Source organism: Callithrix jacchus, chromosome 9 (assembly GCF_049354715.1).
Source record: "Callithrix jacchus isolate 240 chromosome 9, calJac240_pri, whole genome shotgun sequence".
Taxonomy (NCBI): Eukaryota; Metazoa; Chordata; class Mammalia; order Primates; family Cebidae; genus Callithrix; species Callithrix jacchus.
This window is the reverse complement of record NC_133510.1, coordinates 135,713,797-135,739,956: the sequence shown is the minus strand read 5'-3', so window position 1 is coordinate 135,739,956 and position 26,160 is coordinate 135,713,797. Positions and strand designations below refer to the sequence as shown.

Sequence of the window (26,160 nt, the reverse complement as noted above, 5' to 3'; positions counted from 1 at the left end):
CAAAAGACAGACCAGCGGGCACCGTTAGGGTGACTGTCACCAGAACGCAAAAAGACAGACCAGCGGGCACCGTTAGGGTGACTGTCACCAGAACGCAAAAAGAGAGCGAGTGTTGGCGGGGACCTGGAGGACAGGGGGCTGTTGCCAGTGGGGACCTGGAGGAGAGGGGGCTGTTGCCGGCGGGGACCTGGAGGAGAGGGGGCTGTTGCCGGCGATGACCTGGAGGAGAGGGCGCTGTTGCCGGCGATGACCTGGAGGACAGGGGGCTGTTGCCGGCGATGACCTGGAGGAGAGGGCGCTGTTGCCGGCGATGACCTGGAGGAGAGGGCGCTGTTGCCGGCGGGGACCTGGAGGAGAGGGCGCTGTTGCCGGCGGGGACCTGGAGGAGAGGGGGCTGTTGCCGGCGATGACCTGGAGGAGAGGGGGCTGTTGCCGGCGATGACCTGGAGGAGAGGGGGCTGTTGCCGGCGGGGACCTGGAGGAGAGGGGGCTGTTGCCGGCGGGGACCTGGAGGAGAGGGGGCTGTTGCCGGCGGGGACCTGGAGGAGAGGGGGCTGTTGCCGGCGGGGACCTGGAGGAGAGGGGGCTGTTGCCGGCGATGACCTGGAGGAGATCCAGAAATCCCACTGCTGGGTGTTCATCCACTGGGTTGAAATTAGCGCATGGAAGAGGTGAGCACACCCTCGTGTCCATCACGGCACTATCCCAGCAGCCAGGACACGGGATCAACCCACGTGTGCCTCAGCAGATGCATGGATGAAAATATGTGAGAAACACACACACGCGTGCACACACAGGCCATGCACACACATGGATACGCACACACAGGCCATGCACGCGTATGCACGCGCGCGCGCACACACACACACACACAGGAATGTTATTCCACAGGAGGGGAGGGGAGGGGAAGAGGAGGGGGGAGGGGAACACGTTGGGTCGGGAGGAAGGGGAGGGGAGAAAGCAAGCTCATCATTAATGAGGACTTCAGCAAACGATACTGAGGACTCAACGTAACCCATCACACAGCCTCCTCACTCACTTCCTTCACCTCCAACGCATCTGAGTCAGGGATCTCCAGAGAGACAGAGCTATGCGGATACAGCGGGAGATGCGAGCGGGGTCCGTTAGGGGTACTGGATGATGGAGGCTGGGAGTCCCACAGCTGGGTACTGGATGATGGAGGCTGGGAGTCCCACAGCTGGGTACTGGATGAGGGAGGCTGGGAGTCCCACAGCTGGGTACTGGATGAGGGAGGCTGGGAGTCCCACAGCTGGGTACTGGATGAGGGAGGCTGGGAGTCCCACAGTTGGGTACTGGATGAGGGAGGCTGGGAGTCCCACAGCTGGGTACTGGATGAGGGAGGCTGGGAGTCCCACAGCTGCGTACTGGATGAGGGAGGCTGGGAGTCCCACAGCTGTCTGCAGGCTGGAGGACTCTGGAGGCCAGGAGCGTGGCTCAGTCCACGGTCAGAAGGCATCAGAACCAGGGAGGCTGATGGTGCACCCCAGCCCCAGGCCACGGCCTTGAGACCTGGGGGCTGCCGGCACAGGTCCTGGAGCCCAAAGGCTTGGGCGCCTGGAGTTCTTGTCCAAGGGCAGGAGAGGAGGCGTGTGTGCATCCAGCGGCCGCAGGGAGAGACACATCCCCCTTTTCCGGTTCTGTTCTCTCCGGGACCCAGCCACACTGAGGGCAGACTGTCTCTACCTCGATGCACGCTACAGTCTCCTGCACACACGCTCCGCAGGTCCCAGGAGCTCCTCATCCAGCACCCATCCAGCACTCCTCATCCCTCCTGCTGGCACCCACAGCCTCAGGCCCTCACGTCCAGGACAGCCACATGGCCCTTCCCATGTTTGTGTGACTGACCCCCATGTTAAACGCCTCTCGGCCTGAATACAGACATGGTTTCCCAAACTGGTGCTGTGAGATTGCACCAGAGGCCAAGTCAACAATGATGGGATGTAGATATCAGGATGCAGGTATCAGAACATCCAGCTAAGAGCCGCTCAGGCGATACCGACAAGCTACTTCACAGACGAGATGTCTGGAGGCCCCTGGTCCCCGCAGCCCTTTCCTGGTTCTGTTGTCTTTTCTTCCTGCCCCACTGTTTTAGCACATTGGCTCTTCCTCCTCAAGCTCACTGCCTCATGAGTGCAAGAAGGCTGCCACGACTCCAGGGAGCACATGCTCACAGGGCAGCTTTCAAATCCAGGAGCGGGGCGAGTGGGCAGGATGACAGACGGGCGACGTCTTTATGTGTCCCTCTGTCTATCACAGACGGGCACCTTCCACAGATGCCCCGGAGGTGGTGCCTTACGCCTTATAGGCAGCACCCATCCCCCGGTCTCACATGGGAAACACAGTCACTCCAGCTGGGCACAACTCCTCCCCTGGGTGGACGGGAGCCCTGCAGCTGACTCACAGAGCTGAAGGGATGAGAGCACCTACGGCCACAGCCATTGAGCTTTGCTGTCCCTGGGACACTGCAATGACTGACAGATGTGCCAGACACAACTGGACAAAACCAGGATGTAACCAGGACACAACCTGGACATAACTGGGACAAAACCAGGACGTAACCAGGACATAACTGGGACACAACCAGGACACAACCTGGATGTAACCAGGACACAATTGAGACACAACCGGGACACAAATGGGACACAACTGGGATGCAATCGGGACACAACCAGAACATAACTGCGACCTCCTGGGCATGGGAGGTGGGAACCCGGGCCCAGGGACCAACAGTGCAGCACCAGTAGGAGAAAGGCACCCAGAGAGCTCCCCGGGTCCCAGAGACCCCTGTAGGGTGGCCGGGACACCGGGTCGAGACCTGTGCAGGGTGGCCGGGACTCCTTCGGGAAAGGTGGGCAGGTGGGGGTGCAGGCTGGAGCCCCCGTGCTGGCCCAGTGAGGCAGGTGGGCCTGGGTGGGGACCTGACCCCTTACAGTATCCGTTCCCATTAGTGTTAGCACCTGCCTCTGCCTTCTCAGTCTCTGCGGTCTGGGTAGACCCAGGCCTGCCAGTCACAGCGTCACAGCCCCAGCCCCTGGCTCAGCCGCCTGAGATGAGCCCACTCAGATCAGAGGCCCAGGGTCAGAGCGATCATAAAACTCTCCTGTCAACCTTGGACCCTTTAACTCGCCACTTAAACCCCAGTCGCCGAATCCAGCCCTGCCTGAAGCCGGGGAGGGGGGGCATGTCTGGGTTTGCATTTCTGCCTCCTTGGAGGCAAAGAGCCCGAGCTGATCCCAGCTGCTTGTCCCGGGCCTCTCCTCCCTCCCACAGCCTGACCCCACACCAGGCCAGGTGCCCCACCCCAAGGAGCAGACTCAGGGGCCAGGGCCTGGCACAGGGACCCTCCTCCCCACCTGCGACATCCCTTTCTGGTGTGAGGCTCGAGCGAGCTGTGCACACACTCACACTGCACATGGGGTGTGACCAGCTGAAGTGCTCGGAGGAGAGCCAGGAAGGGTGTGAGGCAGGACTCGGGGAGGGGGGGGAAAAGGTGGGTGTGCCCATGGGGAGAGCCAGATGTGTGGGAACTCACGGAGATGGTGGTGACCCACGTCCTGTGGAACCGACTTCCTCAGGGAGACTCTGCGCTCCTGACCAGCCTGGGGGGGCAGTGGCAGGTGGTGCTACAGGCCCGGGGTGCTGGGCGGCAGGAGTGAAACCTGGCAGGTCGCTCCGTGTGGCCCCCTCTGCCCTCTGTGTTCCACTCCTGCTTCCAACCTGCCTGCTGGTTTTCTGTGGTCAGCTCTAACCCAGAGCTGTCTGGAGAGGGGAATTCTTTTTTTTTTTGAGAAGGAGTTTCGCTCGTTACCAGGCTGGAGTGCAATGGCACGATCTCGGCTCACCGCAACCTCCGCCTCCTGGGTTCAGGCAATTCTCCTGCCTCAGCCTCCCGAGTAGCTGGGATTATAGGCACGCGCCACCATGCCCAGCTAATTTTTTGTATTTTTAGTAGAGACGGGGTTTCACCATGTTGACCAGGATGGTCTCGATCTCTTGACCTCGTGATCCACCTGCCTCGGCCTCCCCAAGTGCTGGGATTACAGGCGTCAGCCACCGCGCCCAACCAGGAATTCTAAGAAATTCCCTACTGCTCAGCAGGGCCCACCTCGCGAAAAGTTGCCCATCTGCCTCAGGAAGGAGTGGCGTTGAGTTAGGGCTTGGGGGAGAGGGAGGGTTGCTGGGGCAGGGGCTGCAGGTCTCAAGCCCCCACAGGAACAGGGTGGGTGAACAGGGAGTGGGCGGCCCGAGGGGTGGCAGCAGGCTCAGAACCAGGCAATAGCACATCTTCAGGAGCAGGGAGGACTGGAAGGGGGCACAATGGGAACCCCAAATTCTCAATTGCCTTGATGCTTGGTTCAAGGAACATTCTAAGTGCAATTCTAGGAAGAGGCCACCTGATTGGTGTCACCTGGGTCACCTGCGTGACAAGCAGGAGGGGCTCCTCTGCCCACGGAGGCTGGTCCTGGCCTCAAGACTTCCTGGCAGACACAATATGAGGCTCGCGCACAGGCTTCTGCTAGTCTTGTGTGGTTCTGCTTGGCCTCCTGAGCCATGGAGGGAGAACGAACACCCGCATCCCACAGAAAGACCCGTGGATTACAGCCGGGCCGGACCAAAGTCGGAATGAAGGAAAGGCCTCTTGTCAGCCTGCAGCCCTCTGAGCAAGGCACTGTCACTGAGAGCCAGGGCGGGTGTTACACAGCATTCTCGAAGCAGGAGCTGAGTGACATTCCTTTGTTCCTTTTCTAGGGAAATGTGGGGCCTTGGGACCCGCTGTCTCACCAGACAGCACCCAAGAGAGCAGGCTACGTATCCAAAATACACTGAGGTGCCATTATGGGAGGGAAGAGGGCAGATGCCAAGGGCTGGAGCCGACAGCTGGCTCATAGATGGGACGTTGGAGCTGGGGGCTGTGAGAAATGGAACCTACTTTCTGGCGGTCGCCCCACAAGCAAGTTTGAACCTCAAAGAAAAAATGGCTTAGCTGATTTATAGGTTTGGATCTCTCAGAGCAAACTGAATTTTGAATACAAGTTCATGTCAATTAACTTTGCACAGAGCCTTACAGAGCGCAGTGAAGGACTCTCTGAAGCAAAGACCAGTGGCTAAGGCAGAGGAGCTGACGCGCCATCCCAGAGCCCACCGATACTCATAGCACCACTGGGGGCTCTGCCAGACGTTGTTCTGCCAGGGAGCAGGGGCCATGGATGGACGAGGGCCTGGGCTGGGGGCTGCCGTGGCTGGGGTGAGGGTCTGGGCTGGGGGCCGTGGCCATGGACAGTTGAGGCCTTGGCTGGGTGAGGCCTGGGCTGGGGGCTGTGGCCGTGGCTGGGTGAGGCTCTGGGCTATAGATGTACCACAGTCAGCCTGTGCTTCCTGGCAGGCTGGGGTGGGACACGTGGCTGTGCTCTGCAGACCCCCTGCCTGCTGGCCCCTGTGTGTGGAGGGTGAACCCCCTTCTTCCTGGGTGACGGGAAGGATGAGTGCCAAGGTGTGTGATGTGAGCAGGAAAAGGACCTGGGGTGCCCCAAGGGCCGGGCTGGAGCTGTGTGTGGGCCTCCAGCAGAGGCAGAGAGAAGGGGCTTTGCTGGCAAGAGCTGGGGGAGGGAGGGTGGTGAGGAGGCTGGAGGCCTTGATGGGTGATGGTGTGGCAGGGGCCTGCCTGGCACTCACCTATGGCCCTATGGTGCACTTAAACCCATGCTTAAACCATCCATGGTTCCCAAGTGCAGTCCCAGACCCGTAGCCTCAGAGAACCTTAGATGTGAGGGATGGGGAACCCTGGGGTGGACTGAGCCTCCTGTATTCACACATCCCTCCTGCCTCGGGTCCCAGGCCTCCACTGGCTCACTCACACTGGCCCAGGGGCCTTCAGACCCCCTGAAGCAGGACACCTTGTCCCAGTGCACCCCCACTTTATAGACAGACACCTGAAGCACACAGATGGTTAATCATTTGCCCGAGGTATCAAGTGGGTGGCAGCGCTGAGGCCGGGGCCCGCTGAGCCAGCTCTAGAACCTCCCTGTCCAGTGTGGAAGCCCCCCGCCCCATGGGGCTATTACATTCTAGATTAAAGTCTGTACATCACATATACAATCCAGTTCCGCAGCTGCACTGGCCACACTGCATGGGCTAGAGCCTCCTGTGGCTGGCGGCCACTGTCCCTCCACTTCTGAGCTCTGTAGGCCGCTGGCCTGGGGTCTCCTGGCCCCCGAGGTCTCCACCTTCCAAAGCACCCCATCCTCCCTGGGGCAGGGGAGGGCAGCTGAGTGGGCACAGGAACCGAATAACCAAACCATCCAGCAGGTCTGCCCTGCACTGCATGGAGAAGTCAGTGCAGCGCACGCTCTGCCAGGGCCCTGGCAAGCCCCAGGGAGGTTCAGAGCCCTGGGCGGGGTGTGTGGTCACTATGATGCGTGCTGCTGGAGACACACAGCCGGGTCCGCAGGCCGGCAAATATGCATCTGTCAGGAACCACCCCCTCTGCCGGCCTCCCTCCCAAGGGCTTCCCATCCAGCACATCAGCCCAGCTGCTTCTCCTGGAAGAGAAGGTTCCCAAAGGCCCAGAACTCGAGACGGCGGCTGGTTCCTGGTTGGCCACCTGGAAATGGATCAAAGGAGAGAAGACACCAGGGTCGCCTCCTCCAGGACAGACAGGGAAACCTGGTGGGAGACCAGAAATAAGCAGCCCCTGCCCTTCACTGGGGTCCCACATCTGAGCGTCTTCTGAGACCAGATGAAGAAAGCGTATTCCCATAGACGGAAACTTCAGGCTGGGTGAAGTGGCTCACACCGGTAATCTCAGCACGTTGGGAGGCTGAGGCGGGTGGATCACCTGAGGTCAGGAGTTTGAGACCAGCCTGGCCAACGTGGTGAAACCCACTCTATTAAAAATACAAAAAATTAGCCAGGTGTGGTGGCACGGGCCTGTAGTCCCAGGTACTCGGGAGGCTGAGGCATGAAAATTGCTTGAACCCGGAAGGTGGAGGTTGCAATGAGCCAAGATTGTGCTGCTGAACTCCAGTCTAGATGACACAGTGAGACCCTGTCTCAAAAAAAAAAAAAAAGGAAAGAAAGAAAGAAAAGAAAAGAAAAACAAACTTCAAAAGCAGAAACTCGGACCTTCCCAAGCAATTGTTCTTGGAGTGGGGGGGATGCCCACGGCATATCTCCTGCAGTCTGACTGACCTCTGGGGCCCAGCCTGGGGTGGGGCAGCCTCTGAGGGCGTTGGGAGCTGGTGAGGGCTCCCAGGTTGCTCAGGAAGGGGCCTGAAATGCCAGCCCTGTGACCCTCGCCCACAGTTCCTGGCCTTCAGTCCTTGGAGGGGAATTCGGGAGCAGGCTGCATTGAGAACTGCTCCGGCTCCATTTGTCTTCCTAATGAGGCATTTAAAAATGCAAAGGGAGGATGCTAGAGGGTGAAAGTGCGGCTTAACTGGTGAAAGCTTGGTAACAAAACCCGGAATGGGAAGAGGGGGAAGGGTCCCTGCCCCCGCTTGCCCCCAAAGGGGAGGCTTCTCCCGAAAGGGAGAACCAGTGTACGGGAGGAGGCTGAGCAAGCAGGAAGTCCCCCCACCCAACGGCCTCAGCCCAGCCAGCAGCCCCTGGTGCCCCGACCACACCTTTCCTGTCCTGCACTGGAGGCCGCCAGCGGGCTCCCCTAGAAGCAGGGTAATGTGGACCCCGCAGAGAGACGGCGGGAACTCGACCCGCTAAGGGCAGCCCAGGGCAGGCGCCCACCACTGTCTCCTGCACCCTCCCCTCCGCCCTCCAGCAAAGCACGACTCTCCCCCAGGGCCTGTGCAGGCTGTGGCCCCAACCTGAAGCAGGGTCCCAGGACTGCGTGGGGCCCGGCGTCGCCACTCCTCGGGGAGGCCCTCCGGACCACCCAGTGCCCGCTCTCCGGGGCACCTCCCCATTCAGTGTCCTGTTCGCTGCTACGCCAGTTGGCCCTGTGTCCAGGGTCTCTCCCACTCCTAAGAGGGTCTTCGGTCTCAGCCACGGCGGCATCACCAATCGCCCGGACGCAGGAGGCGGTGGCGAACCCGCGCTGCACGAATCGGTGACCTCCATGCCCACGCGCGTGGGGCCCCGGGCCTCAGGAAGCCCCACCGGGCGGTCCCTCAGAGCTCGGCCTCTCCTGGGGGGAAGGAGGAAGCCCGCCCCGCGCCTGGCTGCAACCGCAGCCGCCCCCGTCCGCTTCCGGCTGCGCCGCCCTCCGCGCTGCGCTCCGGGCCAGGCAGCCGCCCCGCCCCGCTGGGCGCGTTCCCGGGGTCTCAGTGGCAGGAGCCGCCCTCTCGTGGGACCTGGGGGCACGTGGCCCGGGGAGGGGGCGCGGGCACCGCCTGGCCAAGGACACCCCGGCCCCACCGCGCCCCTTCCCCGGCGCGTCCTCGCTGGCCGAGGGTGGGACTTCGGTTCCGCAGGACCCGAGCCCGCTCGTCCTCCTCGGAAGCCCGGGACCCCCGCCCCGCAGAGGAGGGCGGCGCTGCCCTCGCCTCCCACGTGGACAGCGCCGCCCGCAGGCGCCCGCGAAGGGGCACGAGGGGCCTGCAGGGGGGGAATCGGGGGGCCGGGGCGGGGCGCGGCCGGGGTGGGGGGGGTGGGGGCCGAAGGGCGGGCACCTGCGGGCCGGGCGGGGCCTGAAGGAGCGAAGGCGGCCGACGGGGGCGGGGCCCACACGAGCGGGGCGGTGTGGGGGCGGGGCCTGTGCGAAAGGGGCGGGGTCGGGGCGGGGCGCGCGGGCGCCCGCGGCGGAGCTCACTTCCTCTGGCGAGCGCAGCCGGGCGGAAGTGCGTCAGTTGTTATCTGTTCGGGGCGCCGCCACCGCCGCCTCACGAGCCCGGTGCCCAGAAGCCCGGCCGCCCGCCCGCCCGCCACCCGCCGCCCGCCCCGCTTGCCCGGCCCGATCACCGCGCCGCGCGCATGGGGCACGCCCCCGGGGGGGCGGCCGAGGGCCGCTGAGCGCCGGGCCCGCCCCCGCCGATGCTCCCAGCCGCCAGCGCCGGGGTTCCCAGGCCGCGCCGGGCCCGGGGCTGAGCCGCCCCCTGCGCCCGGCATGCCCGGCCCGGCCCGCCGCCCGCCGCCGCCCAGGGCCCGAGCCCGCGCGGCGCATACTCAGCCCGGCGGCGCCGCATAGCCAAGGGAGCCCAGCCGCCGCGAGCCAGGCGCGGGGCGTCAAGGTCACCGGCCCGACGGGGCGCACGCACTGCCATGGAGGCCAAGGTCCGCCCGAGCCGGCGCTCGCGCGCCCAGAGGGACCGTGGCCGGCGTCGGGAGGCCTCCCGCGACGCCCGCGCCCAGAGCCCGTCGTCGGGCGACGAGCCCGAGCCCAGCCCCGGCAAGGAGAACGCGGGCCTCCGCGGCGCGCCCCCCCGAGGCACCGCCCCCGCGCCCCGCGCCGCGCGCCCCCCGCGCCGCCGCCGCCGCGAGTCCAGCTCGCAGGAGGAGGAGGTCATCGACGGGTTCGCCATCGCCAGCTTCAGCACCCTGGAGGCCCTGGAGGTAGGTGGGCGGGCACGGCTTCGCCAGCGTTGGGGCGAGGACGCGGCCCGGAGTGACTCGCCGGGGGGGGGGGTCCCGGGACTCCTGGACGTGCGACCGCCCACGGCTTCCTGGAGGGGCCGCCCGCTCCTGGGCACCCCTGAGGAAGCCCGGGCCACTCGGGCCCTGTGCTAGGGACCCTGGGTGCCCCCCGCGCGCCCAGACCGTCGCGTCCGGAAGGCCCAGCAGCGTCGGGTGGGTTTAGGGACGATTTGAGCTGCAGGGGCAGAAAAATCCACGCTTGGAAATCGGGGGCTGTCTGGAAGCACCGCCGGCCTTTTATCAGTTGTTTCTGTTGCCAGAATATCGCTCTGTTTGGTTCAGGACGTGCTAGGGAGCTGGGCACTGCTGGATCTTAGGGAGGTGGCGATAAAATGGATACTCGGCGGGCCAGCCCTTTCTCCGTCTACTCGAGGGCTCTGCTCAGAAGGGGAGAAGGAGGGTTAATCCCAAGACCCCTGTTGGTGACCGCTGCCTGCCGCATGGTTAATGGGTTGGCAAAAAAATATTGCTTGTCTGGCTGACAGACAATATTTGCTGAGCAAATACCGCCCCTCTTGCCTGAACCCAGCTGAACAGAGAAGGAAATTAAATGCTGTCGGAGAGTTGGGGCAGGCACTTTCTCCCCGGGAATGGTTTGGGCAGGAGTGCCAGCCAGGCGCCCTCCACAGGGCAGAGACCCCCGGCGAGGTGTGCCCCTGCAGCAGTTACTTTGGGGGACCCTCATCTGCTGAACCTTGACTCCCAAGGATCACTCTATTTCCGGCCCCTCTCACTTTTCCTGAGGCTTGGGAGCCCATGGCCTGGGATCCCCCAGTCTGAGAAGCTGAGCTTTGGGCAGAGGGGAGATGCCTACTGCAGGTCCTTGAAGCAAGTCTACGCTCTGGGCGCTGCTGTGAGAGCCTCGGGTTAGGGCTGCGGCCTCAGAACAGGTGCACCGCTGTGGGTCTGGAGTGCATGGACAGAACTGGGGCTGCCGTGGGCCCAGGACATGGGGATGGTGGCTGGGCTTGCCATGCAGCCTGGCCATCCTCTGCTGTGCACATGGGATGGCTCCAGGGCTGGCACGCCTTTGCTCTGTGCTGGGACAGGATGGCCCCAGGGGATAATGACAGGGACTGCGCGTTTCCTTAGCACTTACCTCAAGCCGGGTGCAAGCCAGGCCGTTCGCCTGGCTCCTGCACCGCAGCTGTGAGACCCCTGACGATGCCCACCTTCCCCAGCTGTCACCACCTCACTGGCGCCTCCTGGGTCCCTAGCAGCCTTGTCGCTGCTCCGAGCGGGTCAGCCCTAGCAGCCTGTCGTTCTCTGCTTTGTTGCTGTTTGGTGCCTTAGTGTCCCAGCAAAAATGTCACCTCCAACCCCCCTGAAGTGGTGCCCCTCACTCCCACCCCGTCGGTGCCAGTCACCCTCCTTCCTGTCATCCCACTCTTTGAAGCGGTTTTAGGGTGTCTTTGCTCTCCATTTTCGTCTTTCTCACAAGAATTTGTAAACTGGAGCACAGCAGGCACTATCCTGTGAGTCTCCTGCAGGGTCCGGTGCTGGGAAGAGCTCGGGGTGTAGAAAGTGCTCCAGACACGTCTGTCAGGTGTGAGTGAGTGAGTGAAGAGAGGGACGATGTTCAGGACAGCCACGTCTTGGGCCTGGGTCACAGCATGTGCTGATCCAAGCCTGTCTGGACCCATGGGCTTTGCCTGCGGTGGCTCTGACTGGCTGTCCACCTCCACCAGCAGGGCCATGGCCCCCAGCCTGCAGGCAGTGGTTCCGTGGGTTTTGGGAACTTCAGCTCAGACCAGCCGGCCCTCCAGTCACAGTGAGACGAGCCTGCTTCTGTGCGGTCCCCAGGGGGTTTCATGTACCTTCCTTTGCCCTGCGGAACTTGCCTGGGAAAGTACGGGGCTTCTGCACAAGACGCACCCTCATGATTGTCCCCGGCAAGTTTCTTGGTTGGCCGTATTTTTTGCTCAAGTGTGCTGGTTTTTCCCCAAAGTTCAGGTGATTTATAATCTAATAGTAGTGACTGATTGAGTGAGTGTTCATCCACCTGGTAGTATTCTGGTTTACCCCTCAATGACCCCTCAGGAGGGCCGGATGCCCCCATTCCGCAGATGGGGACGATGAGGCACAGTAAGGAGCACTGGTGGTCATGCCTGTCCCGCCTTGAGTGAGCGGGTGCTGCCCTGCAAGGCCTCCCACACGGGACACTGAGGGAGATGTGGCCACCAGGACCCAGCCAGAGCCACAGCCTGCCCTCGACTCTGCGCCTTTGCCCACAGTCCCTCCGCCCCCACCCGAGTCTTGGGGCTTCTTCCTACTCTGGGATGCTGGAGGATGGGACACTTGGGAGTTAGAGGAAGCCCCTGTAACCCCCAAGGCTGGCTCATGCCCTCAGGACACTGCAGTGGTGTAAACAGCCAAACACAGGTGTAGACTTGCCAGGGAGGTCTAGCTGCCTGCTGGAGTCCTGTTACCTGGTCCTAAGGGTGTCTGAGCAAGCCCCCCAAGACCCCACGTGTGCTGGACCCCATCCCCTGGGGCAGGCCCCCCACTCAGAGCCCTTCTGCCCCAGGCAGGCCACCCTGCCCACCCGTCCCAACAGGCCTTTTTCACCCTCTGTGCCCTGGCAGGCCCACCTCACCCATTGCCCAGGGCAGGTCTCTGTACCTCTCTGTGCACCAGGCAGGTCCCCACCCCCTTTCTGTGCCCTGGGTGGGACACCCAGGCTCTCCTGTGCCCAGGATGGGCCCCCTGCACCTGCACATCTGTATGTGTTCCTGTGGGGAAGAGGAGTCCCTGCTTGTCCTGTGTGTGTGTGTGCTGTGAGCACAGCAGGCACTCTCTAAATGTTGGCGGTGGTGGTTATTGGCTGAGGAGGCTCAGGGGTTGGCCTGGCTCAGGGTGTGCCTGCAGCCGTGGAGACAGCATCAATGATTAACCGCAGATGGAGACGGGAGCCCTGTGGCAGGGCTGAGGACCCGCAAAGGGGTTCTGGACCAGGTGTGCTGGGGTGGGCGGGCGGCGTGGCCAATCTGAGCCAGCCCTCTTGACTTTCTGATCTCTAGCCAGGGGCAGTGGTTTGTGGGAACAGGGGACCTGAGGAAACCCCGCTGGCCTCTCCCCTGCTCTTGCTCTGCCTGGGGACGCTGGGTGATTGGGAATGTGGCTCTTGCTGTCCCTCTTGTTTCCTGTGACGGCTCTGTCCCCTGGTTGTACTGATGAGAAGACACGGAAAGCCTTCTGCCCTTGGGCCAGTGCTGTGGCCACACCTTCTGGTCTGTGCTGCTGTTCTCTGCCTGGGGTCCTCCCAAGAAGGCTGAGGACTGAGAGGCCTGTCCAGGGCCATGTCAGACCTCATCTTCCCAGATAGCACAGGCCATCCTTATCTGACCTCAGGCCACAGAACAGGTTGTGCCGGTCCCTATGTATCCCAGGAGATAGGCCAGGCCTGCTCAGCCCAGTGGGCTGTACCACCCCTCCCACATGCTGACCTCATGACCCCCAGCAATGCTGGCCACGGTGCTGTAGCCTGGGCCGCAGGGAGGTGGCAGGGTACCCGGGAGCACATCGGCCACCAGCTCCAGGCAGACACCACCATCCTGGTTTGGTGTCTGTAATTTTTGGTTAATTTGCATTTTCAAACAGCAAATCACTTTCACCTGGTTCACACCTCAAGCGTCATGAGGTGTGTGCTGAAGCTTGAGCTGTGCCCTGACTGGCACACGGGCCCCTCAGAAGGTCCATGTGTGTTCTGGGAATACAGGCGGAAGGAAAGCACCCCGCATCCCGGTTCGGTGGCCAGCAGCCTCCTCTAACGCCTGTGCTTCCACATTCTCTGCTCAGCATAAAGCACAGGACGTGCACGCAAACCCAGCTTCACCTGTCCTGCAGAGGGTTGTGCTGAAGGAACCCCAGGCTACTGGTGTTGTGTGGACCCCAGCCTCCCAGGGCTGTCCAGGGGCGAGCTGTGACCCCTGTGGAAATGGCCCAGAATGCTGGTGGGCCTTGGCCAAGGGGAGGGTACAGGGTTTTGGACACGGCCCTCAGTGGGGAATGGGAGGGTGTGGGGAGCTGCCCTGCACTGCATGCTGGAGGCTGAGCCGGGTGGTCTCTCTGTGAGCCCCTAGTGGGCCTGGTGGGCTTCACAGCATGGCCAGGTTCCAGGAGCAAGGACCCTGGGCTGCAAGTGTGACCTGGCCATGTGGGGTGGGTCCTGCCCGCCGAGCACTGTGTGTAGGGCCCGACAATGTCACTTGGACCTCCGGGGGCCACTGAGGCCACACTCTTGGTGGTGCCAGTGGGGGCTGAGTTTGTGCCGTGGACTGTCTATGCCTGGCCCATCTCTCAGACAGATGGGGACAGGGACTGAGACCACAGACATTTGGGCGCAGTGAAAAGAGCCAGGGAGAGGGGAGACTTCAGCCCAGAGAACTCCTTGTGGCTGCTTCCGGGTCTCCAGGTGGGGAAACTGAGGCCCAGAGAGGGGAAGTGCTTTACCCAGTCATGGGGCTGGGGTGTGGAGCTGAGCCAGAGCCCACCCTGTGACAGTGTGGGGCTGCCTGGAAGCTGCAGGATGCTCATTCCTCCTAGAGGGTCCCACAATGGTGGGCAGGGAGCTGTGGATGCAGAAGCTGTGAAAGCAGTCACTGGCCCCTCCCAGTTCGTGTGGGTGCCCGCCCACCTGTGCAGGCCCTGTCTGGAGCCAGCAGCTCCTGGGGCCCTGCCCTGTGCTGTGGCTGGGGCGGGGTCTGCAGCCGGGCCACTTTGGCACTGGGAAGGGCTCTGTATCCTCCACCTGTGGGGCTGCCCCGCACGGCCCCTGCCCTGCCCTGCCCGGTGGTTTCTGGCCTCGGGGTTTCATCCTTTACCTGTGGGGCTGCCCCACACAGCCTCTGCCCTGCCCTGCCCTGCCCTGCCTGGTGGTTTGCTGGCCTCGGTGTCCCGTCCTCTGCCTGTGGGGCTGCCCCGCACGGCCCCTGCCCTGCCCTGCCTGGTGGTTTGCTGGCATTGGGGTCCCTTCCTCTGCCTGTGGGGCTGCCCTGCACAGCCTCTGCCCTGCCCTGCCCTGCCTGGTGGTTTGCTGGCCTTGGTGTCTCGTTCTCTGCCTGTGGGGCTGCCCTGCACAGCCTCTGCCCTGCCCTGCCTGGTGGTTTGCTGGCCTCGGTGTCCCGTCCTCTGCCTGTGGGGCTGCCCCGCACGGCCCCTGCCCTGCCCTGCCTGGTGGTTTGCTGGCCTCGGTGTCCTGTCCTCTGCTTGTGGGGCTGCCCCGCACGGCCCCTGCCCTGCCCTGCCTGGTGGTTTGCTGGCATCGGGGTCCCTTCCTCTGCCTGTGGGGCTGCCCTGCACAGCCTCTGCCCTGCCCTGCCCTGCCCTGCCTGGTGGTTTGCTGGCCTTGGTGTCTCGTCCTCTGCCTGTGGGGCTGCCCCACACGACCCCTGCCCTGCCCGGTATTTTGCTGGCCTTGGGATTCCGTCCTCTGCCTGTGGGGCTGCCCTGCACAGCCCCTGCCCTGCATGGTGGTTTCCTGGCCTTGGGGTTGGGACTGTCACAGCAGGACCGGCACCCGCCCTCTTCCCCATCCTGTCCCTCTCTCGGCTGCCTGGGGCTGTCGCTTCTGGGCTCAGGTTTCCAAGGCCTTACTGTCCTTGCTGTGGCTATGTCACCTGTCTGCACTTTGAGCTGTGGCCTTGGTGCTGGCTGGTCCTCTGCCTGGAGGGGTTTCCCCAGGGGTCCCTGTGACTCACTGCGAAGTCCTGTGGCAGGGAGCCAGACCCCTGCAGCCTGGCCCCACCCTCTCGTTCCTTCTAGGCTCTTGTGCCCCAGCTGTCCTCACGGGAGGTCTGTCTGCAGACGACTCCCCATGTCCAAGCACAGGGATTCCCCCTCCTGCCTTCCTGTGGTTGCTTCTGTAGAGAAGGAGAAATCCCTGGAACTGGCCTTGCTGTCTGTGGGTGGCAGGTTAAGGATCCTGATGGTTGTGAGGGTCTATTCCTGCCACAGGGCCGTGTTGCTTGTTTACCCTGCTGTGTTTTGTACCTCCGGAAGCCTCGTTTTGCTGTGTGTCCTGGCTGGGTGCTGTGTGTCTGAGAAAGCCATCTCCATCTTCCCATCTGATGCCTCTACCTGCCACTTTGTTTCCAGTGGATGCGGGGTTCCCATTGGCGCTCCTGGCATCTGCACGTGGCGGTGGCGTGGCTGCTTCCGCGCTGCTGTGTGGTGGCACTGTTCCCGCGCTCCACTGCACTGTGATCACGTCTGGAGCGTGAGGATGGGTGGTGCTGCTTGTGGACATCTGTGTCCCTCCCTCCTCTCCCGTTTCCCCACACTCTGGTGGGCGTGGGGTTTCACACAGATGCGCTGTGCTGTGCGGGGCGCGTTTCTGGTCAGCGTCAGGCAGGGCAGCCCTCTCGCCCAGCGCGTGCCGCCGCCCTGCGTTTCCTTCCTGGCGTTCCTGCTGTCCTGCACTCCAGAAGCGGGCCTGGCTTGGCCGTGTTGCTGGAACCTTCGTTTCAGGTTGCTTTGCCAACGGTTGGGGTTTTTGCCGCTGTCTTTCTGGTAAAGTTTGGTCATTTTTCTTCTGGTTCTGCTGCTTTTTGGTTGGGAACTTCTCCATCTTTTTCTGTAACATCAAAACGGGATGGGAATTACCCACTTTCTCAGCACCTGGACAGAACACTCAGGTCCCAGCACTCCAGCCCATTTACTGGTGACCAGTTAGAGACCACAGTCAGCTTGGTTTGGGGTGGGGACACGGGTCATGAGGGAGGGGCCGTGGCTACAAGTGGAGGCTGGAGGAGAGTGGCCCGGGGTGGTCTGGCCAGGTCAGGAGGGCCTCTGAGGAGGAGGACCATGGAGCTGAGCCAAGGTCCTGGGGCAGACCCAGCCCGGCTGCCCTGAGTCAGAGGCAGCTGCAGGATGAGCCCAGCCTACCCGAGTCCCCAGAAGTTCCAGGCCACCCCTCCCTCCAGGATCCCCCTCCATGCCCCTCTACCCAGATGGTGCCAGGATCTCCTCTGGTCTCAGCCCCTGTATTATTTCAGCAGCCCCCAGCCTGAGCACCCTTCAGCACCCCCAGGCCTCCTCCTCTTGCCAAGGTGAGTTCAGTGGGTGGCCCCAGGCTAGAATCCAGGCCCTGGCCCTCGGGACTCCGAGGGTACCTCCCACCTGCTGAGGCAGCCCTGGCCTGGGGAATCTCACCCTTTTCAGTGGCCCAGGATCAGGCCCTGACTCCCCCTCTGTGGCCCATTACAAAGTCATTTGTCCCTAAACAAAGGCCAGCATGTAGGCAGCCCCTGGGTCCCTGAGGGAGGGCCAGGGCTTGTGGTGTGTGATGTGCTTGTTCGTGCCACTCCTGTGCCTCCCCCAGAGACCCCTCGAGCCTGATATCCTCCCCGGCCCCACCCCAGGAGCATGTGACATCTGAGGTGGTTGTGTGGCAGCGACTGAGGAGGCCGTCACTGAGCCTGGCCTGTACCCTGGGGCGAGCTGGCCTGCAGGGCCTCAGGGAGGGTGCCTACTGTTTCTTTGGGAACCTGGGGAGGTAGCATGGGGGAAGAGCCGGCCGCACAGATCTGTCAAGCCTCACAGTACAGCCTGTACAGGGGACATGGGGCTGGGGCTGTGTTGCCATGTGACGGCAGTCGGAATGTTCCAGTGGGGATCCTATAGGATCCCAGCCACCCTCACACAGGCTCCACAGCCACCTTCACACAGGCGACACAGCGGCCACCTGCATGACTCCTACCCATAGGACCCCCGCCCCAGGCCCCCCCACAGGCCCCCAGCCACCCTCACAGAGGTGCCACAGTACCTACCTACCTGTCAAACACGTTTTTGCTAATCTCTGGAGGTCCCCGCTCCAGAGCTTGCAGGCTGTCGAGGGCCACAGCAGAGTGGATCTGTCACTGCCCACCCTTCTTGGTCCCTAGCCCTCCGCTCTCCTCCTTCCACAGACCCTCCAGGGGAAGGGGGAGGATGGGCTGCCCCCACCGCGCCCATGTGGGGATGTGGCTTGTGGAAGTCTGGGGTCTCCTCTACAGCCCGGAGCATCCAGGTCCCCTGTGAGCTGTGGGAGGTGCCAGGGCCACTGGAGGTGCTACTCCACAGGGCCCCTCATCTTGGTCAGCAGGGTGGCCCTGGATTCCCCTCCCTGGTGGGCCTTGCAGAGCTGGGTGGGCTGTTCTGGAGGAGGGAGGTGGAGGCTGAAGAACCATCAGGTGCTGGTGTCCCCATGTGCTGAGACAGCTGGAGGCACAGCTGCGGCCGCCTTGCATAGCTGGAAACGGAGGCTTGGCTGAGGTGCTCACCCCAGTAAGGGCTGGGCAGAGAGTCTGGTGACCCTAGCCAGGCTCCATGGCCACCTGCCCATGTTCCCCGCGGCTCACGGGGCTTCCTCTGCCCCACCCTGGTAGGCTGGGTCCTCCTGCCTGCGTACATGACTGAGGGTACCTGCCACCTTTGCTGTCCCTTGGGACAGCACTCTGTGAGGCCTCTAGGAACCTGCGTGTTTAGACCCCCATGGGGCCTTAGCAGCCACACCTCTCTGGGGCTGGCTGGGCAGGGGTGGTGCCAGGCCCCTGGGAGAAGCCGGGTGTGCCGCTGGCCAGCAGGGAAAGGCTCTGAGCTTCTACAAGTATTTATCGAGCACTGGCTGTGTACCAGGCCCCGGGCCGGCCCCCAGGATGCACCCACGGGCCGTGTTGCCATCGAGCGTTGTGACAGTAAAAGGGCTGTCGTCGGAGGTGAGGGGTCATGGAGGAGGCCAGGAGGGCTTCTGCGGAAGAGTGTAGCTCTGAGTGGAACAGCACGGTGGCATGGCGGTTCCTGAGAGCCCATCAGGAAGACCACGTGGAGCAGGTGTTATGGGTTTGGGGTGCCGGCTTGGGGTCTGTCTGGAGACGGGTGGGGGCTATGGCTGGGGGCTGTAGGGCTGGGGGGTGGGGTGCTGAGCAGGGCCTGAACTCCGTGAGATCAGGTGCCTTGGGGACTCAGGGCAAATATGGAACACTTGGTTCCACGAGCCTGTGAAGGACAGCAGGCGCCCTGAGGAGGGTGAGGAGGGGAACGGCCGCTGAGCCCCAGCTCTGTTGGCGTAGCAGAGCTGTGTTGATCTGGTTTCTGCAGAAAGCTGGCCTGTGGGGCAAGGGCGGATAGGGCTGGCATCAGGGAGGAGGCTGGGTGGGCTGCTGGGCCCGCTGCAGTCTCCATGCCCATCTTCCCAGCCTATGTGTGTACCATGTGCATGCGCCTGGGACCCCCTGGCCGGAATCCATGGTGTCTCGCTCAGGAGGGGCAGGCACTGCCCTCTGGACTCTGCAGGATGCCATCAAGTGTCTGGGGCTGGGAGCTGCTCGCTGTGACCCTGCCCCACTGAGGCCAGAGGAGCACCTGCCTAGTCTGTGGCAGCTGCACTCCCTCTGGAGAACTTGGTCCTGGCTGGGAAGCTGTAGGAAGCAGAGCAGCGAGTGTGTCCCAGGCTCAGTCACAGCCCTCTGGCGGCTGCCTCCAGGAGCCCAGCCTCACCCCCGAGCCTTTCTGCTTAGTGGCCAGGACAGGGACAGAAAGGGCCGAGGTGCCCCTGCGCCAGGCCTGGGCTCAGCTCCAGGGCTTTGTGTGTGGCTCCAGGCCCAGGCGTGACTTCAGTGGGTTGTGTCCGCTCTTCTATTGGCACCTGTGGGTGCTTTGCTGTCCCCATGGTACGGAGGAGGAACCTGAAGCACAGAGCCATGCAGGCTCTTCTTACGTCTACACTCCTGGCAAATGGCTCAGCAGGGTCAGAACTCAGGCACAGGCTGGGGGCTGGGGTTCCCCCCTCTGGCCTGGGCCCATGGGGCCGGCCTCTCTGCTCCCCGTTCTGTGTCCCCTGCTGTGCATCCAGACCAGCCTCCGGGGAGTCCTGGCCCCTCTGTCCACCCAGACAGCCTTTTCATGCCCTCACAGGGAGCCTTGGCCCTGCTGCAAGCCCACCGCCTGGCTAGCCTCCTGCCGCAGTGTCCTCCCTAGCCCCGGCCCCGGCCCCAGTGCTGCCGCTCATACCCCAGCGTGTCTCTGGGTGTCCTTGGCCAGACCCTTATCCCATGCCCCCCTTGCCTGCCCTGCACCCCGTCCTGTGGCCAGCATGGCTGTGTGCCTCTACCCAGGGACCATGTGGCCGGGAGCTGGGCGGGGAAGGAGCCCAGGGAGGAGGGACCCTGATGTGGACCAGGCCCTCCAATGTGAACTGGGCTGGACTGGGTAGGGCTACCTTGGTTCCCTTGTGACTCTCCTCCCTGAGGTCCCAAGGTCAGAAGTGGGTCGAGGCCGACTGGTCCTTGCGCCCTAGGCGTGTGTCTTTAGTGACACCTGGCTGGTGTGGAGCCTCCTGGGGCCGCCTTCCCCATGGCTGCAGAAGAGGCTCTGTGTTTCGCAGGCGCTGCGTGGGATTGCCCGTGGCAGCTGTCAGCTGGAGTGGGTGACTGGGGAGGGGCTCCTAGGGCCGGGAGCCTTCGAGGCCAATGTGGGTAACAAAGCCCAGACCTGGTGATTGGTGCGCTGGGCGTCCTCCCTGTCGTTGTGCATTCACACTGGCTGGAGTGGGGCAAGGAAATGAGGCCCAAGCCTGCCTTCCGCTTGGGGCCCAAGGCCTTGGACAGGAGCGAGAGGGGCTGCCGTGGGCAAAGAGACTCTGGCTCATCTCTGTGCAGGGGCCAGTGAGAGGAGAGGCGGGGACAGGGGCCTCTGGAGAGAGTAGCTCAGCAGTGGACTCCTTGTCCCAGCAGCATTGGCCACGCAGCAGGGCCCTGAGGGGCTCGGCGTGCAGGACCCTGCTGTTCCCGCCTGCCTTCTCCTGTCCCCACCTCCTGCTGTCCACCTGCCTCGCCCCCTGCATTCACGCTCGTCCTGGCACCGCTTCTTCCTGAGCAGCACTGCTGTTCTCTCTGGCACCGTCACCAATGGCCTGGGTCTCCAACTTGTCTCCAGGTAGCTTTTCCCCACCCTCGCAGGGCCAGGCCACAGCCTCCACAGTTCCCCGGGATGGGGTGGGGCAGGAACGGCCAAGCCCAAGCCGGGCTTCACACTGCCTTGCCTCCCACCCCACCCCCCGGGGCCCTGACCCTGCCTCCCTGCCTCTAGAGCACAGTCAGGAGCTGTCACTGGGTGCTCGGCAATCTCAGCCGGCACTGAGAGGTGGTGGCAGCCATCGTGTAGGTGGGGACCCTGCAGGGGCAGCCCGGCTCCTGGTCAGTGCAGGACCACATCCCAAAAGCCTGTGGGACCACATCCTGCCTGGTGGCCATGGGGGCAGCCAGGCAGGGTCTGGAGGCCTCTGGAACAAGTGAGGTGTCAGCATGGCTTTCCAGGGCCGTCACTCAGGTGCATGATGTGGGGCCCCCATGAGAAAAAACTGGCCAAGGTGACATTGGACGTGGGATGCCCTGGACTAAGGGGGAGACATGGGGGCTGTCGCTCATCAGGTGGGTGTGAGCCAAGGAGGAGACGGATCATGGTGGGAGAAGCCCCTTCCCACCTTCTCAGCTGTAGGGGCAAATAGATACAGTCCCCACACAGGACCATCAGTGCGGCTGCCTGTAGGGTCTCATGCACCGGCTTCTCTTCAGCTTTTAACCCACAGCAGAGGGGATGTCAGAGCACAGGCCACTGTGGGCCCCAGGTATGGGAGGCAGCCGTCCCAGCCCGGTGCTGGGCCCTCAGGTGCTCTGCAGGGACAGCTGTGGGGTTCACACCCAGATTGGACGTGGTTGAGAGGCAGAGGCTCTGGGGTTTGGGCCTGAGCTCTTGGAATGACAGAGACAGTCCTAATGAAGGTGGAGCCAGCAAGGTTCTGGGAGCCGAGCAGCTGCAGCCCCCACAGCCTCCTCCCTCGATGGAGAGTGGCTTCTATCCCATCCCACAAGACCCTTGGGGGGGCCCCCACAGCCTTTACCCCCTAATGGAGAGCGGCTTCTGGCTCATCCCAGAAGACCCCAGGGGCTCCCACGGCCTCTTCGCTCGAAGGAGGGCGGCTTTTGTCCTGTCCCAGAAACCCCCCTGGGGCAGACTCCAGGCCTGGCTTTGCCCAGGGCATGTGGTCATCAATCAGGGCGGGAAGTGGGCAGAGGGGCCTGCCAGGGGTGAGGTCTCGGGTGAGCGGTTCTCCAGAGCCTCCTGCCTGGGGACAAGGAGAGGAGAGGCCCCAGGTGTGGTCCCAGGAGCAGGAGGCGGCCCCTGGCTGCAGGGGCTGGGGCAGCAGGGCTCTGCGTGCTGAGGTGGAGTCACTTTCTCTCTCCGAGGCTGGTGTTCTGTAGTGCAGTTAGAAACCTTCTTGTTGCTGCGTAGTCATGACACTGAGAGCCAAAAGCAGGCACATAAACATGACTCAGGAAAATCTGTCTAACCAGCCAGGTCACAGCAACCTGCTCCCAGCCCTGGTGGTCCTCCCGGGAGGGGAGCAGGGAGGTCTGTGGGTCTGGCCACTGCTGGGGGTGGGGGCGCCGCTGCGGGGTAGAGGCGCCTTCAGGGAGGGGCCCCGAGTGTGCAGGCTTGGTGCCACATGTGCTGACCCAGGAGTGCACCGAAGACCCGTTGAGGGGTTCAAGGCCTTCACTGCCTCAGCCCAGCAGGCTTCCTGCAGTTGGGGCGCTGGCCCGAGGAGGCCCTGGCTGGTGCCCATGGGCTGAGCTGGGTGATGGGTGGTGCTGGGGACACAGCTCCTGGAGCCTTTCAAGGCCTCTCGGTTTCTGTGTGTCATTTGACACTGGGGTGGTCTCTGACCAACTCATGGGGTCCTGTGTGTGTGGATCAGATGTGCAGGGTCCAGGCTGGGCGTGGTGGCTCACGCCTGTAATCCCAGCACTTGGGAGGTCGAGGTGGGTGTATCACCTGAGGTCAGGAGTTCGAGACCAGCCTGGCCAACGTGCTGAAACCCAATCTCTACTAAAAATACAATTAGCTGGGTGTGGTAGTGTGTGCCTGTAATCCCAGTTACTCGGGAGTCTGAGGCAGGAAAATTGCTTGGACCTGGGAGGTGGAGGTTGCGGTGAGCCAAGATTATGCCATTGCACTCCAGCCCGGGAGCCACAGTGAGACCTATCTCAAAATAAATAAATAAATAAATAAATAAGGGAGAGATAAGCGGGGCCTGACCCACCTCTTAGCAAAGTGCCTGGCACTGAGGTTGCCTGTATGGCGCCTCAGATCTGCCCTCCACCCATCCCCTCTACCCTCCCCCCACGTAAGACAGATTCCAGCTCTGTGGCCTCACGTGGCACACTGCGCTTGCACGTTTCGTAGTTGCTGTGAGAGGTGATGCCTGGGTTTGTTCCTACTTTGGACCCAGTGCTGCAAACAGCTGTTCTCCCAGTCGCAGCCTTTGATTCGTCCAGGCTCAGACCCTCAGAGCCCAGCAGGACTGGGAACTGTTTCTATGACTTTAGCAAATTGGGTGCACAGCGCCTGGGACAGGAGACCCTGAGAGACCCCGGATGGACGAGCAGGAGCTCTGGTGGCCTTGGGCTCTCGGGCTTGTGCCGGAACAGGCTGCTTGCAGCAGGACCCTGGGCCTTGAGTGGGGGCTCTGCACAGAGCACATGGGGGGAGCTGGCCCTCAGGAAGGCAAGGAGGCCTTGGCTCAGCCCAGGAGGCTGCCTGGAGCTGGAAACGGCAAAGAGCTGGAGCACCAGGACGGGACTTTGTGGGCAGGGTGGGGGAACGCTGCTGGGCCCCTCAGGGCCTCCAGCTCTGACTGGTGGGGATGGCAGTTGGGTCACGGAGAGGGTACCCAGCAGGGGAGGGCATGGCTGGGGAGGGGGTGGCTCGCACCACCATGGCCCTTGTCACTGTCCTCTGTCAAGGTCCTCCTCCCCAGGGACACCAGTGGCCTTACGCAGTGGTGGGTCCTCCTGCCACAGAGACGCGTATATCTCTGCGTGGGGGTGGGTCATCCTCGCTGTGGACACCCGTGGTCCTATGCAGGAGTAGCTCATTCTCTCCATGGATGCCTGTATCTCTATGTTGGGGCAGGTCCTCCTCCCCAGGGACACCCTTGGTCCTATTCGGGGGTACGTCATTCTCCCTAGGGATGCCTGCGTCTCTACATTGGGGCGGGTCCTCCTCCCCCAGGACGCCTGTGGCCCTACATGGGGGCGAGTCATCCTCTCCAGGGATGCCTGTGTCTCTACTCGGGGGCAGATACTCCTCCCCAGGGACACCCGTGGCCCTGTGCTGGTGCAGGTCCTCCCTAGTGGCTTCCTCTGGTCCTTGCCAGCAGCTCTGACGTGGGTCCTGTCCCTGAGCTTTGCTGCTGCTGTTTTCCTCACAGCTGCGCCCTCCCCGATAGGATTCTGTCCTTTCGTGGACACTTCCGTCTAGCCAGCTGGCTCCTCTGGACCCTAAACTTGATGTGCTATATCTGTCTGTGCCAGCCCTGGTGCTAGGAGCCAAGCCAGCATGCAGAATGTGCTTGTTACTGGTTTATTGAGTGCAGAGGTAGGGACCCCAGAACCTGGGGCTGCCTGATGCCCACCGACAAGGCAGGGGCCTGGAATGTCCTGGGGGCTGCCTGAAGGATAGGCAGTCTGGTGCTCTGAAGGAGTCGAGATGGGATGAGGGGCTGACTGGGGAACCAGGGGAGGCCAGCAGGTTTACGGGGGGCCTGGGGGTGTCCCCAGGGTCTGATAGCCCAAAGGTGAGCACGAGGAAGCATCTCTGGCCCAAATCCACAGGCCTATCCTGGAGCACTGGTTGGATCCCCTCAGGCCCTCTGGAATACAGCGTTGCCTGGTTCAGCATTTCCCGAGGGGAGTCTCCTGGGGGAGCGTTTCCCGTGGGGAGTCTCCTGGTTCAGCATTTCCCGTGGGGAGTCTCCTGGTTCAGCATTTCCTGTGGGGTGTCTCCTGGGGGAGCATTTCCTGTGGGGAGTCTTCTGGAGCAGCATATCCTGTGGGGTGTCTCCTGGTTCAGCATTTCCCGTGGGGAGTCTCCTGGTTCAGCATTTCCCGTGGGGAGTCTCCTGGTTCAGCATTTCCTGTGGGGTGTCTCCTGGGGGAGCATTTCCTGTGGGGAGTCTTCTGGAGCAGCATATCCTGTGGGGTGTCTCCTGGTTCACCATTTCCTGTGTGGAGTTTCCTGTGGGAGCATTTCCCGTGGGGTGTCTCCTGGTTCAGCATTTCCTTTGTGGAGTCTCCTGGGGAAGTATTTCCTGTGGGGTGTCTCCTGGGGCAGCATTTTCTGTGGAGAATCTCCTGGGGGAGCATTTCCTGTGGGGAATCTCCCCCCTGGGGAGTCTCTTGGGGGAGCATTTCCCTTGGGGAGTCCCCTGGGGGAGCATTTCCCGTGGGGAGTCCCCTGGGGGAGCATTTCCCGTGGGGAGCCCCTGGGGGAGCATTTCCCGTGGGGAGTCCCCTGGGGGAGCATTTCCCGTGGGGAGTCCCCTGGGGGAGCATTTCCCGTGGGGAGTCTCCTGGGGCAGCATTTCCCGTGGGGAGTCTCCTGGGGCAGCATTTCCCGTGGGGAGTCTCCTGGGGCAGCATTTCCCGTGGGGAGTCTCCTGGGGGAGCATTTCCCGTGGGGAGTCTCCTGGGGGAGCATTTCCCGTGGGGAGTCTCCTGGGGCAGCATTTCCCGTGGGGAGTCTCCTGGGGGAGCATTTCCCGTGGGGAGCCCCTGGGGGAGCATTTCCCGTGGGGAGTCTCCTGGGGCAGCATTTCCCGTGGGGAGTCTCCTGGGGCAGCATTTCCCGTGGGGAGTCTCCTGGGGCAGCATTTCCCGTGGGGAGTCTCCTGGGGGAGCATTTCCTGTGGGGAGTCCCTGGGGGAGCATTTCCCGTGGGGAGTCTCCTGGGGGAACATTTCCCGTGGGGAGCCCCTGGGGGAGCATTTCCCCTGGGGTGTTGCCTCTAGGAGCACTTCTTGTGGGGTGTGGGTGTCACCTGGAGAGGCTTCTGTGGTCCCTGGCCCCTGCTATAGGGCACACTCAGTGTTGAAAGGCAGCCCTGATCTCAGCGGGCCTCAGAGGCACAGTCCTGGGTAGCTCCAGGCCAGCCTTCTGTGGAGCTTGCTGGAGACTCTGCTGGGCTGAGCTTTTTGCCTGGTCCTTTGCTGGCTGGGTCCTGAGAAACTCTCCCATCCTCTGACCCACAGCAGCCATCTCACCTGTTTGTCTTCCTTCCCCTCTGAGGTGCCTCTCCCCAGGCCAGAGGCTCCGTCCCCTGAGAGCCGCTCAGGTGGGGTGCTGTCCAGGTGCTGTCCTGGGCACAGGGTCCTGGGGTCCGGCCAATTAACCGCCATCTCCCTGCTTCCCTGCAGAAGGATATGGCCCTGAAGCCGCATGAGCGGAAGGAGAAGTGGGAACGTCGCCTGGTCAAGAAGCCCCGGGAGTCGGAAAAGTGCCCTGCTGCGGAGCCCAGTGAGAACAGGCGGCCCCTGGAGGCCGGCAGCCCTGGGCAGGACCTGGAGCCCACCTGCGACGGAGCCAGGAAGGTGCTGCTGCAGGCCTCCAAGCAGGTGAGCAGGGAGCTTCGAGTTGGGTCAGTGCTCACCGCCCCGGGGCCACGCCAGCACCTGGACACCCCCACGTAGCCCCTGGGCCTGCCTGGCAGCGCCCCATTGTTGTCAGGCTTGGGGCT

The 26,160-nt window shown here is 62.9% G+C and overlaps 2 protein-coding genes across 21 annotated transcripts in view; one reads left to right on the top strand and one right to left on the bottom strand.

The window, feature by feature from the left end:
* Positions 1-4,995: 4,995 nt before the first annotated feature.
* LOC144577823 (uncharacterized) lies at positions 4,996-9,081 on the bottom strand. The gene is made up of 3 exons (XM_078338170.1): positions 8,786-9,081; positions 7,842-8,728; positions 4,996-7,066 (listed from the first exon to the last, which is right to left on the bottom strand). The coding sequence occupies exons 1-3, from the start codon at positions 9,079-9,081 to the stop codon at positions 7,047-7,049; spliced, it is 1,203 nt and encodes a 400-aa protein (XP_078194296.1). The 3' UTR covers positions 4,996-7,046.
* An 11-nt stretch (positions 9,082-9,092) lies between these two features.
* The window catches only part of FBRSL1 (fibrosin like 1), an 87,143-nt gene continuing 70,075 nt past the window's right edge, over positions 9,093-26,160 (top strand). For all 20 annotated transcript variants that reach the window (XM_035290086.3, XM_078337823.1, XM_078337824.1 and 17 more), the window contains exons 1-2: positions 9,093-9,525; positions 25,841-26,038. In XM_035290086.3, coding sequence (XP_035145977.1) covers positions 9,235-9,525; positions 25,841-26,038 — 489 coding nt within the window. In that variant the 5' untranslated portion in view covers positions 9,093-9,234. The remainder of the gene's footprint in view (positions 9,526-25,840; positions 26,039-26,160) is intronic.